The following is a 12,601-nucleotide window of genomic DNA, read 5'->3' as shown; positions in this document are numbered from 1 at the left end:
TACTTTGCACTAACTCCCGCCGAATTCAATATGAATTGAGGACACTCAGCCTCTCAAAGAACCTGCTCAGCATCTTGAAGGACTGCATCCTTTTACATTAAGGAAAAGACATTATAGGATTCTAAAATAAAAAACTTACCTTTAAAATGTTCTTAGTCTCTCTGGCTACAAAGACATCATTTAGTTCAATGCTAAAGTCAAATTTGTTTGTAAACCATATAGACCAAAATCCTGAAATATTGTGATGTGGCTCTATGTGAAATAATGCTGCAGAAGGGTCAACGCCAAAATACCTGTAGAGGGAAACAGATTAAAAATGCAAGGGTCCTTGAACATGCAAAGCAATTCACACAGACAGACACATAAAAAGTATCACTGTTGGGAAATGAGTGTTTTTAAGGACTCTGGAGGAAGAACAAACTATTTTATTAAAAATCCAGTAAAAATCAGAAGACAAAGTGCAACTCTAAGAGGGATGGATAGCTAGTCATACTACTGTCTCACCACTTTAGAGTACAATGCTGCCTAGTGCTTTCCCTGTTATAATGTGGTAGCTGTGATAACACTACTGAGTCAAGACTAGAAAAAATGTTCAATTTCCAGTTTTCCGTTAGAGTACTGTTCCCATAAAGCTAGAAAAAGAGATATGTAAATTTATCTCAGATTCTAAATAACGCCTGTGTGACCTTAACTGTTCAGATTTCTTCTTACTGAATCTTGGAAGTTTGTGTGTATGAAATACAAAACTATTATATGAAATGCTGCAGGGTTTTATTTTGTTGAAAGACACAGCGACAATATGCAGCAGTCTGGGCACTCGTGCTTACTACCATTAAGTGAGAAAGTTAGCTTGCTTTGACTCTACAGCATATATTTGAGCACATTTTACAGTTTCCTTACAATTCTAGTGAATGTTTAAAATAATCCCACCATCAACCTACCGTTCCATCACAGGATGGGAAAGACATGCTTTTAGTGTTGTGGTGCCTTTTAATGGATTCATCTTCACATCACTAGTATAATGGCTTTCATTGTCACATGATGCAGCTGTATAAATAAAAAGTAAACATATATATTTGAATAAAATCTTTGTAATAATAATGCTTTTCATGTAAGGATTTCAAAGATCCTTACAAAGAAAAGTCTGTATCAACAGCTCTACTTTACAGAGGGCAAAATCAAGGGACATGAACGTTAATATTCTGATTTTCAGATGTGCTTAGTATCGACTTAAAAGGGATTCAGGGGTGCTCAGCACTTCAGAAAATCAGACCATAAAACTGACTTGTCCAAGATCAAACAGGGAGTCAGTGGCAGAGCTCAAGTCTCCTGACTCCCGTCCGCTACCCTAGCTACTGAACCAAGCTGCTACCCTCAATAAATAAAAGCATGCCTGGGAAAATAAAAAACTCACTCTACTCCTCTACCGCCTTCTTTGCCTTCTCTTTCTTAGAAGGACGAGTCCCAAACTCATTATGAAGTAAACTCTTTGAGAAAATGTATTTAGTTGTCCCCGTCACCATTCCCAAAACAAAAGACAAACAAAACAAAACACATGTTTTTATAAAAAGCAGAGGAAAGAATTTGGAAGCACTGATCAGGGGGGTGAAAGCGTAACAAAAATGTGCAGGGCACTACTGAGTACATAAGTGACAAAGTTTGCATGACAACAGTGATCCGAGTCAGGGAAACTAAATAATACAGTAGATCAGCAGTTCTCAAACTGTGGGTCAGGACCCAAAGTGGGTCGTGACCCTGTTTTAATGAGGTCGCCAGGGCTGGCATTAGACTTGCTGGAGCCCAAGGTCAAAGCCAAAGCCTGAGCCCCACCACCCGGGGTCAAAGCCAAACCTTGAGGGCTTCAGCCCTGAGTGGCGGGGCTCAGGCTTCAGTCCCGCCTCCTGCGGTCGTATAGTAATTGTGGTGGTCAGAAGCGGGTCATGGTGCAATGAAGTCTGATCTACTGCAGGGGTTCTCCTGGACATGGTCTAGGTGCAGAGGTGGGCAAACAACGGCCCGCGGGACCCTCCTGCCCGGCCCCTGAGCTCCTGGCCCAGGAGGCTAACCAGCCCCCACCCCCTCCCCTGCTGTTCCCCCTCCCCCGCAGCGCGCCGTGCCACTGACGCAATGCTCTGGGTGGCTGGGCAGTGCAGCTGACCCGGGGCTCTGTGCTGCGCGGTGGCGACAGCGTGGCTGACTCCAGCTGGGAGATGTGACTGTAGCACCGCCAGCCACCAGTGCTCCAGGCAGCGTGGTGAGGGGGCAGGGAGCAGGGGGGTTGAATAGAGAGTAGGGGAGTTCGGGGTGGTGATCAGGGGGCAGGGAACGGGGGGGGGGGGGGGGTTGAATGGGTGCAGGGGTCCTGGGGGACAGTCAGAAAGGAGGGGGGGTTGGATGGGGCAGTGGGAGGCAGTCAGGGGTGGGGGTTCTGGGGGCAGTCAGGGGCAGGGAGCGGGGTGGGGCAGGAGTCCCGGGGGGCGGGGGCAGGCGTCAGGGGGCGTGAAGCAAGGGGGTGGGGGAGGGGGCAGAGGCAGGGGCTGGGCCACACCTGGCTGTTTGGGAAGGCACAGTCTCCCATTACCGGCTCTCCATACAATTTCCAAAACTCGATGCGGCCCTCAGGCCAAAAAGTTTGCCCGCCCCTGGTCTAGTGGTAAGAGCATGGGACTGACTGGAAACAGCAACTTCTAAACGTTAACCCTAGCTCTTCCACAAACATGCTTTGTTGACTCAGGCAATTCTCTCAAACCATCCTTACAAAAACTGCCATACAAATTTACCACCCAAGCACAAAAGTGTACTATTTAAGTAGATTTGAAATAAAAGAATCATCCAAATGATTAAAGGGAACCCAAAAGGTACATTCAATAAATGCTGACAATCAGCTGACAAGCTTATTGGTCACCCACTTTCCCTTCCTATTAATATGGCCTGTACTGAATTTAAGATCGGGGGGGGGGAGGGGGAGAGAGAGAGCACATGTGAGTGAGAGTGACAGAATGATATGAAATAGGATGGAAACAAAATAAGTACAAAGAATTCTCTCTCGCCCTAGCCCAGTATGTTTTAAGAAAGCAAAGTTGCACAGACAAGTTGATCTTGATCCTTTTCAGAGTACCTTATAAGGTAAATATGTACCTCATGTAATCATATTATATACACAAAATATACATACTGTACCTTTACAAACAATGGAAGCAACTTTTGTAAAATTTGTGGTTGAAGAAGGAAGTTGTATTGGCTCAAACTGCACAGATGATGTATCTTTTTGTGAGAAACGCTGTATGTCCTGCATTAAAATGATATATTACCAATCCCTGTAGCACTATTACCATTATTATTATATTTTTAGTATTTGTTTAATTCATCTTCATGTCAAACTTAGAAGGAACTGTCATTTATCATATGTGATAAATAGTTTTGTGGCTTTTATTTAGGTTAACGTGCACATTAAAAATCATTATCTGAGCTGTAGCTTACAACCTACAAATTCTGTTGGACATTATACAAACTTAAATGCGTCTTAAAATAAAGAAGTGTGCTATTTGGCGACAGCAAAAAGTAAGTAGTCAAGCTAGTTAATATCCTTATTAAATTCAATACCTCCGAATATGATTGCATAAGGAACATAATTACCTGTATATGTAAAACGCTGTTCCCTGAATGCAATACATACATGTTTACTGTGGAATCATCTGTCCAAAAAAATGAACATCCAGATAAGTACCAAAGATCAAAGTACCACTGCTTTCTCAGACATTAATATGAGAAACAATATCTAACATATTCAAATGAAAATTAGAAGATATATTTTTGCATAGAATTATTCTGTCTCTTGTAAAAATCAGAAGTTAATCACACATTGGGCCTGACTCTCCTCTCACACCATATCTTTGGCCCTAATTATGGTGGCAAAAATCAGCTGGAAAGCTGGCATTACCACCAGGTCCTAAATCCCCAGCTGGCACACAGCCCTATCCACAGAGCCAGCATAACCTCCCTTTTTCCAGGCCATGGTATAGTGTAGCCCATAGGAATAGGTATTTGCCAAGTAAGACAGGGGTATAAGTTAAGGCAGAACCATTACAAGGCCTGTAAAACAATAGCTTAGGTAACAAAGCATAAGGCCCAAAAGCCTTCGCATACACACTTAACTAGGAGTAACCCTAGATTATAGAAGACACAAGACAGAATGCAGTAATAACTAAACTGCTGACGGGTAACCACAAGATGCCAATTTATACCAGCTTGGGATATTTTAAGTTAGGTACATCAGCAGAGGTCTGACCAAAAGAGTACCATGGTAATTAACAAGCTTGAGATAAACAGGCTAGTAACCTAAGGGAGAAAGGCACCCAAACAATAGTAGGGTGAGGAAATACAAATAAGGAAAAGAGGAAAAACCTCTACTGAACCTCTACACTAGGCATAGTGGCAGTGTAACACATTATAAAAATTGCATCCCGGCCTGTGTGGGAGATGTAACTCTTGGGAGACCCCAGGGTGGTGAACACTAGCGGTGATGATAAGTCTGGTGATGAGGATGATAGCAAACACTTCAGGTCCTTTTGCAAGGGACGGTGTGAGTACATGAATGCTCAGACACACATTCTGAATTATCTCTATCCACCTTGCTGGGCTGGAGTGTTTGTAACTTTTCTCACTATGTTAATAGAACTATTACAAACAGAGAAGGTTCTTCCAATGTTGTATGTGAATGTTGTAACCATGCACATCGGGGTTCCCAACTGAACAGTAATTTTAATAAATAGTGGGCATGATCTTGGGACAAGAACCTACCAAGTCTCAAAGTGCTAACTAGGCATTCTTAAGTAATCAAAATAATTAATGCAAAATCAATAGATCATCAAACAATAGGAAGTATGGCTGCTGGAGAGGGGTGTGGCTAAAACTGCACTAAGTCACTGTAGGGGCCAAAGGAATCCCAAGATCAGGGATTCACAAATGTGCTCTAAAGCCTCCTCCCCAAATCTGCAGGCCACAAAACACATGATCTAGCTTACTGTCTTCAACAGAGTTATTCTCGATTCACATTGGTGTAGTGAGACGAGACGCAGACTCCAAGTCTCTCTTAATTAAGCACATCAATGAAAAGAAAATTAAACATTATTATCTGAAGTTGAAAAGCTGCTCACAAGATCATCAAGGCAAAAGATCTATAACTTCCCATTGCCAGCATCATAAAGGAATTATGACAGGCCTTTACCCTAGTGTATAGGGATTTATGATTTGCATTATATTGAGGAAGTGTATAGCTTTTTTAAAATGCTCTTCTATCACCTGAATCCATTAAAAAGGATGTTACAGCCATACCTCTGGACATGACAGATGTGAACATTTATCCACAAGTGTAAGAATAACTATGCTTCCAAAACTCAGTGCAACAAAACACTGCTATCTCAGGCGTGAGGGAAAATAGATTTACTGCGGATATATCAGCTCCATCAGTCAAATGTAAGCATCACTCCAGTCAATTACCAACCCTTCCAACTACATAGCAGGCTCTGGAAGAACGATAAAAGTGTTTTGCACCCAGACTTGAAATGTGGTAAAAGTGATAATTGAATCATTTATCTGTTTTCACAAGTCCTTTTTTCTTCTACCAGACAGTACAATTGGCAGAAAACTATATTTTTGTTCTAATGTTCCAAAAAACCTAAACAATTATAAAGGTGATGGTGCACTATAAATAATTAAAAATCAAAGATATCTCACTCCTTGGATTTGGAGAAAAATTATCTATTTACCCAACAAACGAATGATACAAAAAATTTAAGTAGCTGTCTACTTTGCATGTGGAATTCTAGCCTCCAAAAATGATGATATGAAGATCCTTTGTATTATATTATTACAGTAATTTCCACAATGCCTGCTTTTTCTAGGTCCTGATTTCTTTGCAGGCCTAGTTCTGTTAATCTAATTCCTTAGAAATTAGAATACTACAATTTTCATTAATTGCACTTTTGCTGAAAGGTGAAAACAAAAGCAATCATCAACACCACACATTCTGTACTATTTAAACAGACACCTAAGAAAAGGATGTTTCTGTTCCATACACAAATCTTAAGGGAAAAAGAAAAGAATGTAACAAATGTAGTTTACAACGGCAGAGGATTGCTACCTCTTTCATTAAGAAACACCATCACAGTAATTCTGCATTAAACACAAAATGTTAAACAGTTTCACTTCACTAATGTGGCCTTCGCATTAAACAGCAAAATAAAGAGGATGTCACTGAGATCAATATATTTGTGAATACCAGATTCTGAAGTGTATATAAAAACAATCTCTATTAAAATTAACAGTCACGTCTTGCACTTACCTGAGGTCTCAGTTTTGTCCATTGCTACATAAACTACAAAAAGATTTTCCAGTAAGTACTGTCTGTGATCCACAAATTCCCGTTGGGAGTTTTCCATTCTTAGTACTAAGCTCATTTTTAGCAGCACCGGATCGTCAGACATAAAACAGCAACTCTGGAGTGACATAAAGGAGGGGAAGGTGGTGGAAAAAAGGAGGGGAAATTTCATAAAATAATCTGATTTGAATAAAACATACTGAATTGATGGTCTCAGCCAATTTCTAATGGACAAATGTTCTACGTGCATCACAACGGTAGCAATCCCGGGGCAGTAATTAGAACTTTTGATGGAATTCTCAGTAGAGGCAGAGGACTGCACAGGTACAGAGAGCAAATTCCACTCAAACAGGCACTTTCTGGGGGCAGTGTGGGGAAGCCTTTCCTGGCAACAGAAAGCTGCAGTCTCCAGGGCACATTCTGCAAAACACTCAGTTCACACACACACCTACACAAAAAAGTAAAACCAAAGCATAGTACAATGGGGTCCTGGTCCATGACTTGGACTCTGAGGTACCATAGTGATACAAGTGATAAATAATAAAAAACATTAGAACGACACTAAGGGTTAAGCCTCAAAAGAATCCCAATGTAAGAGTAGTTTCAACTGGAAGGTCTGGCCTTAGGAACTGTAAAACATTTTCATTTGTAAAATCCTTCACTCTGAATAAGATGTACTATAAACAGACTAGCGGAATGAATTCCAAAGGTGGGGCACCTTCAGATGTGCAACAAACAGTGTCCAAGCTCAGGGACTGAGAGAAAGAGCACTCAGCTGACCTTAAATAGTATGCTGAGGTATAAGGTAAGAGAAGCAATCTGGATCCCAGACTTCTCACAGCCTTGAGATTCCAAAAGACAGAAGTGGAAAACATCTAAAATATTTATATAAATAGTATTCTATTATTGTTTAACAGTGTGACTAATCGTGATTAATTTTTTTAATCGCTTGACAATACTTTGCAATGTGAGCTACAAAAGTGCCATGCAAACGTCTGTTCTCACTTTCAGGTGACATTGTAAATAAGAAGCGGGCAGCATTATCCCCTGTAAATGTAAACGGACTTGTTTCTCTTAGCAACTGGCTGAATAAGAAGTAGGACTGAGTGGACCTGTAGGCTCTAAAGTTTTACATGGTTTTGTTTTTGAGTGCAGTCATGTAACAAAGAAAAAATATCTACATTTGTAAATTGCACTTTGGTACTTCTATGAGGTGAACTGAAAAGTACTATTTTTGTTATTTTTACAGTGCAAATATTTGTAATAAAAATGATATAAAGTGAGCACTGTACACTTCGCATTCTGTGTTGTAATTGAAATCAATATATTTGACAATGTAGAAAAACACCCAAAATATTGAATAAATTTCAATTAGTATTTTATTGTTTAGTAGTATGATTAAAACTGCGATTAAATGCGATTAATTTTTTTTTAGTTAATCACATGAGTTAACTGCAATTAATTGACAGCCCTAAAATGAAATGTACATTCATACCTTAAGTTGCTGGCACATATTGTTGTGTAAACTGCATTCAAGATGAACTTGTAAGAGACTGGCATTCGTAGTTTCTGCCTAGAAAAGTAAAAATTAAGACAACAGTTCAAAAGAGTTTGATTTAACAGATTCTATCCAGTCAAATTTGGCCCAAAGTTTACATTTTGTAAGGCCAACAAAAACTATTCCCATTACATTTCTATTGAGATTGCAAAAGATACAGTGTTTTTTCTCCAAAATGTAGGCTTTTGAAGGCCAAGCTTTTACACAAAATCTAACAGTTTCATTTGTTTCTGAAATCCGTAAATCTAAATCACTGGTTTTAGATATATGTTTTTGTGCAATATATGCCACCCAAACATTGCATCACTGAGAACCTCCCAGTGAAAACTGACTATAAATGAATGTGAAGTTCACTTCGTTATTTTCATTGTACTAGCTGAAGGAAAAGCAAAAGGCAAACAAACAAAATAGCGAAAAACAAATGGCAATGTTGTCAATTCTTTCAATTTCAATAAAATGTAATCCCTGACAGTAACATCAGCAAGGAGAGGTGTTTTCTTTCTTTTTTTTTTTTACTATTATTTTAGGGTAATATGGCAGCCAACATCATTGCTCAATGAGAAATTGTATCATTTCCACTCCTACTTCCATGTCAAACTATTATTAAACATTTTATACAATAGGAACATATGATGGACCTTTATAAATCTTAAACTCCTACTTGATTTTCTCCTATAATGCCTTTTTTACATACAATAAAGGCTTCCTTCCTTGTTTTCCTGTATATTTTCTTTGAAACACATATTTTAAAAACTGCTGGTAGGCTAAATTTCTGGTTAGATTTCCTGGATGCAGCCCTGATGTTCAGGCCTCAGACTAAAACAAAGAAATAAAATAACACAAAACTAGAGAAATTATTTTCTGTTGCTTCACCTTTTTATTCATTTGAAAGAAAAAAAATGAATGTGTTTATTTTGCGAGCTTATAAAATGTTCATGCAGTAGCACTGTCTAAAGGCAGACTTAATGCATGCAAGCTATGTGAAATACTGTCATACATAGTTTGTCATACCAACAATCCATAATAATTCTGTGCTTCTCCTTATCAGTGATGGTCAATTATGCCAAATTACATGATGGTTTGGGGACTAATTTAAGATCACAGTTAATTTTTCATTTGTGACCTCACCCAAATTTGAATCAAGGTCTTCAAAGGTGCAAGGAGCCAGTGTAATCTACTCAATCTTTTCCTTTAAAAAAAAAAATGAAATAATTGAAGTTGAAAGAGGCAGAACTGTGAAAGCAATGTTAAAAGGTGCCATACCCTAATGCATATTTTTTTATCTCTGATGAGCCTTTGCATAAATACCTCACAGGAAATCCATTCCATTATTTGCTCAGGGAAGAGACATGCATTTAAAATCCTGAAAGAAATACAATCAGGAGGAGATGCTTTGAAGCCTTTTTCTACAGATAAGGTGGTGGTGGTGGTGGTGGTTTTATGACACAGTAAATTCACCACATGCATAATGCTTTTTTTATAACGTGATGTGTGATTGCGTAAGAGCACAACAAAACAAAAAGTCAACATGATCTCTTTGGTATTAAATCAGTTTATATAGCAAATATTGCAGAATCCCACAAGGGGGAGTTCTAACACCTCCAAAGATTAATCACATAATTTAAAAAACAATTTTAAAAAAACTCCTTTTTTAGCACAGCACTATCGAGGAATGGGAGTCTCAACCAATTCATCTCTTTTTGCAATTTCACCTTTATTTTGTCCTAATCAAATTACGCAAGTAGATCAAGCTCTTAAATCCAATATGTGTATCATTAATTAACCTTCCACAGCTATTATTGGCAGTGGAGTTTCAACAAGAAAATGGGCTTATGTGAGCAGACCACTTTCAAGTCAGCTAATTGGTCTGATAAACCTTATCCAACTTAGATTTCCCTTCTGAAAGATTCTTCCTGGAAAGAACTATATTTTTTTCATTAGCCTATACACCACTACTTCATGCATTCTTTTCCTTTGCTCAAAGTGCTTGGACAATTAAGACTCTTCAGATGTTCTCCAGATAAAGGTCAACTAAATGTAATGCTCTGAGTCATGTTTTTCTATAGCTTTGTCTGAGCCACTTCTCTCTCTGCTTGGAGTAAAGGCTATTCTGTCTCCTAGTCGTATTACCTTTGCTTCTCAGTTTGGCCCTCACTGCTATTTTGGAGGCTTCTCATGTCATGTTTCATTTCTCATGTCTCCTCCCCCTTATGTATCAAATGTGATTTAACAACTTCTTATAGGATGAAGTTTATCCTAAACCCTTAAATCATGGATTAGGTGATGAGGCAAGCCTTATGAAAGCCCTACATGCTTTGAGAAAATTTTATCCTTAATAAGAGGAGGATTCACAAGATGATTTATTATTGTCCCAGATTTTGGATCCTAATGACCTGTCAACAGAGTTCTATTCCCCCAACTTTTATGGTGATTACTATATTTCAGAATTGCACTCTGGCCAACCTAGATTTTAAATGCCTTAGATCAGGGGTTTCCTGCCTTCCTTTTGCTGCCCACAATTGCTAGGAGCGCAGTAGTCAAGTAGCCAATTTGGTGCACCAGTTAACCAATCCCAATCATAATGGTTTTGTTTTGAATGTCCTGGATGCTGTAATTTGGTATTTTAAAAGAGTGAAGCTACTAAAAAAAAGAAAGGAAAGAAAAATTCCAAAACACAGCTGTATTTTATGTTCATCTGCTGTCTATAGGGATTTTTTAAATATACAAAGGTAACTTCAGAAAAGAAAAAAGAGTTCTTCATTGTGCTATGACAGACAATATACATCGCCTGTCAAGCCAGGTATCTTACATAATTGACAGGATGCATATATCACAGAAGAGAGGACAAAATAAGGAATCTTAGAATCAGTACACTACACTTCCATGAAAAAAAGCTTTACCACCTTCATCTTCGCTTCTTGATTGTGTAAGTATTCTGTCCTATAACACAGAAAACTGCTATGGCATATGAATCATAGCAGAATGTGAAATTATACAGTGCCTTGTTCTCATAAGCAGCAAAATGAAAAAGCAAAGACCCATAACGAAAAAATCTAGAATGAGCCCTGTGTGACAGGAATAATGGAACCATTTTGATTCCCTTCACCTATTAACAAATCTACATTAGCTTCTCTATATATTTTATATTGTACACACATACACACACACACACACACACACACACACACTTTCAGCTCAATGGTTTTTCATCAGGATTTGCCAAAGCTGAAAGGTTCTGTGGATATGCTTCAATTTTGACAAAATTCTGCTCTTGCCTGCTCATGCCTGCCTGGCTCCTGAGCAACACACATGATGGGCTCCTGCAAAGCCCTGGGAGTCCTGGCTCCCACGCTCTTAGGCTTACAGCTCTTCAGCAGCCTGGGCTCATGGGCAGCTTCCCAGGTGAGGGGCCTCAGAGTTAGGACTTCCAGTAGGACTGGGTGGAAAATGGTAATTCCCTTCCATGGAGAATTCTGAAACTTTTGGTTTGCTTTCTGAATTGAAAAGAAATCAAATCTTGAAATCTTCCATGAAACAGAATTACCATTCTCCATTCAGCTTTAACACACACACATGCAAACACAAATATTAAAATCAACCTGGTCTTTAATACAGGGCCATTATACACTGGTATATTTTGGATATTCTAAGCTTCCCATCAGTTTGTAAAAAATGTAACTAGAGACTATTTCATCTCATTAATTACCATGGGCAAAAGGGGCAATTATGAATGTATGATTACGTAGTTTGCTATTATGGACATTTTGTTTTGCTCTGAATATTGTACTGAACATACAGGGATGGTAGATACAAACAAGGGTAAAAATTGTCCATTAAGCAAGAAGCAATTGGTTTGATGATTAAGATAATTTCCAACAAAAACCCCAGTTTACTAAAAAAACACATTTTTAATGGCAAGATAAATGGGAAAGTGGGCGGGGGGATAGAGGGAGAAGTGTGCAGGGTAGGAACAGAAGAAGAATGCTAATTTTCAAAAGGAGAAAAAAACAGATTTGACTGAGTAAGTGTCAAAATTACTACAAATCTTCAAGTCACTCCTTGGTTCGCACCAAGCAGAGATCACACAGAGACAGAAACCTTTAAAGAAAGAGCAAGAGCTTGGACCAACGGAGCTAGTACGTTCCCTTTCCAGCCATAAAAGTTCAAGGATTCTACTTCATATTATTACATTCTGATAATTCATTAAAAAAAACAAAACAGCCTGGTGGTTCTGAGTAATAATCATCATCAGTGAAGCAGACTTTTACCATCCAAACAGAGAAAACATCACAGACTGTTGGCTGGACTGTTTTCAAAATATTGTTCAACCAGCACCAGAGGGGTTGTGTGGAGTGTAAATTTGAGTGTAATTTCCCTCTATGTCCACAACCTAGCCTAGATAGGGCCTCAATTAGTCTGATTCTGTAAACATTTGCACACAGGTGTGCTTGCTGGATCAGGGATGTACTGTTCAAACTCTCTCCCTCCCAGGAGTTTAGCTTTAATAGTAAATAAAACAATAATATACAATAAGCCTCCTCTGTGATCTTGGCTGCAACTGGGATTTTCCTCCAGGATTTCCTCTGTCTTAAATCTCTAGTTCCCTATTCCTAAAGAGCTATTCCCCACCACCATCCCCCCCCACACACACTCTCCCTGTTTTA

The 12,601-nt window shown here is 38.9% G+C and overlaps 1 protein-coding gene across 8 annotated transcripts in view; it reads right to left on the bottom strand.

Annotated features, from left to right (window-relative positions):
• The window catches only part of TMEM131L (transmembrane 131 like), a 113,716-nt gene that overhangs the window by 40,336 nt on the left and 60,779 nt on the right, over positions 1-12,601 (bottom strand). For 7 of the 8 annotated variants that reach the window (XM_039540318.1, XM_039540316.1, XM_039540317.1 and 4 more), the window contains 6 exons: positions 7,875-7,952; positions 6,344-6,497; positions 3,637-3,695; positions 3,181-3,289; positions 942-1,047; positions 140-293 (listed from right to left, as the gene is read on the bottom strand). In XM_039540318.1, the coding sequence (XP_039396252.1) occupies positions 140-293; positions 942-1,047; positions 3,181-3,289; positions 3,637-3,695; positions 6,344-6,497; positions 7,875-7,952 (660 nt within the window). The remainder of the gene's footprint in view (positions 1-139; positions 294-941; positions 1,048-3,180; positions 3,290-3,636; positions 3,696-6,343; positions 6,498-7,874; positions 7,953-12,601) is intronic. The other variant, XM_039540320.1, reaches the window with a different exon arrangement.

This window comes from Mauremys reevesii, linkage group 5, assembly GCF_016161935.1.
Source record: "Mauremys reevesii isolate NIE-2019 linkage group 5, ASM1616193v1, whole genome shotgun sequence".
NCBI classification, from domain to species: domain Eukaryota; kingdom Metazoa; phylum Chordata; order Testudines; family Geoemydidae; genus Mauremys; species Mauremys reevesii.
The sequence above is the reverse complement of the archived record's forward strand: the minus strand, read 5'-3'. Positions and strand labels throughout refer to the sequence as shown.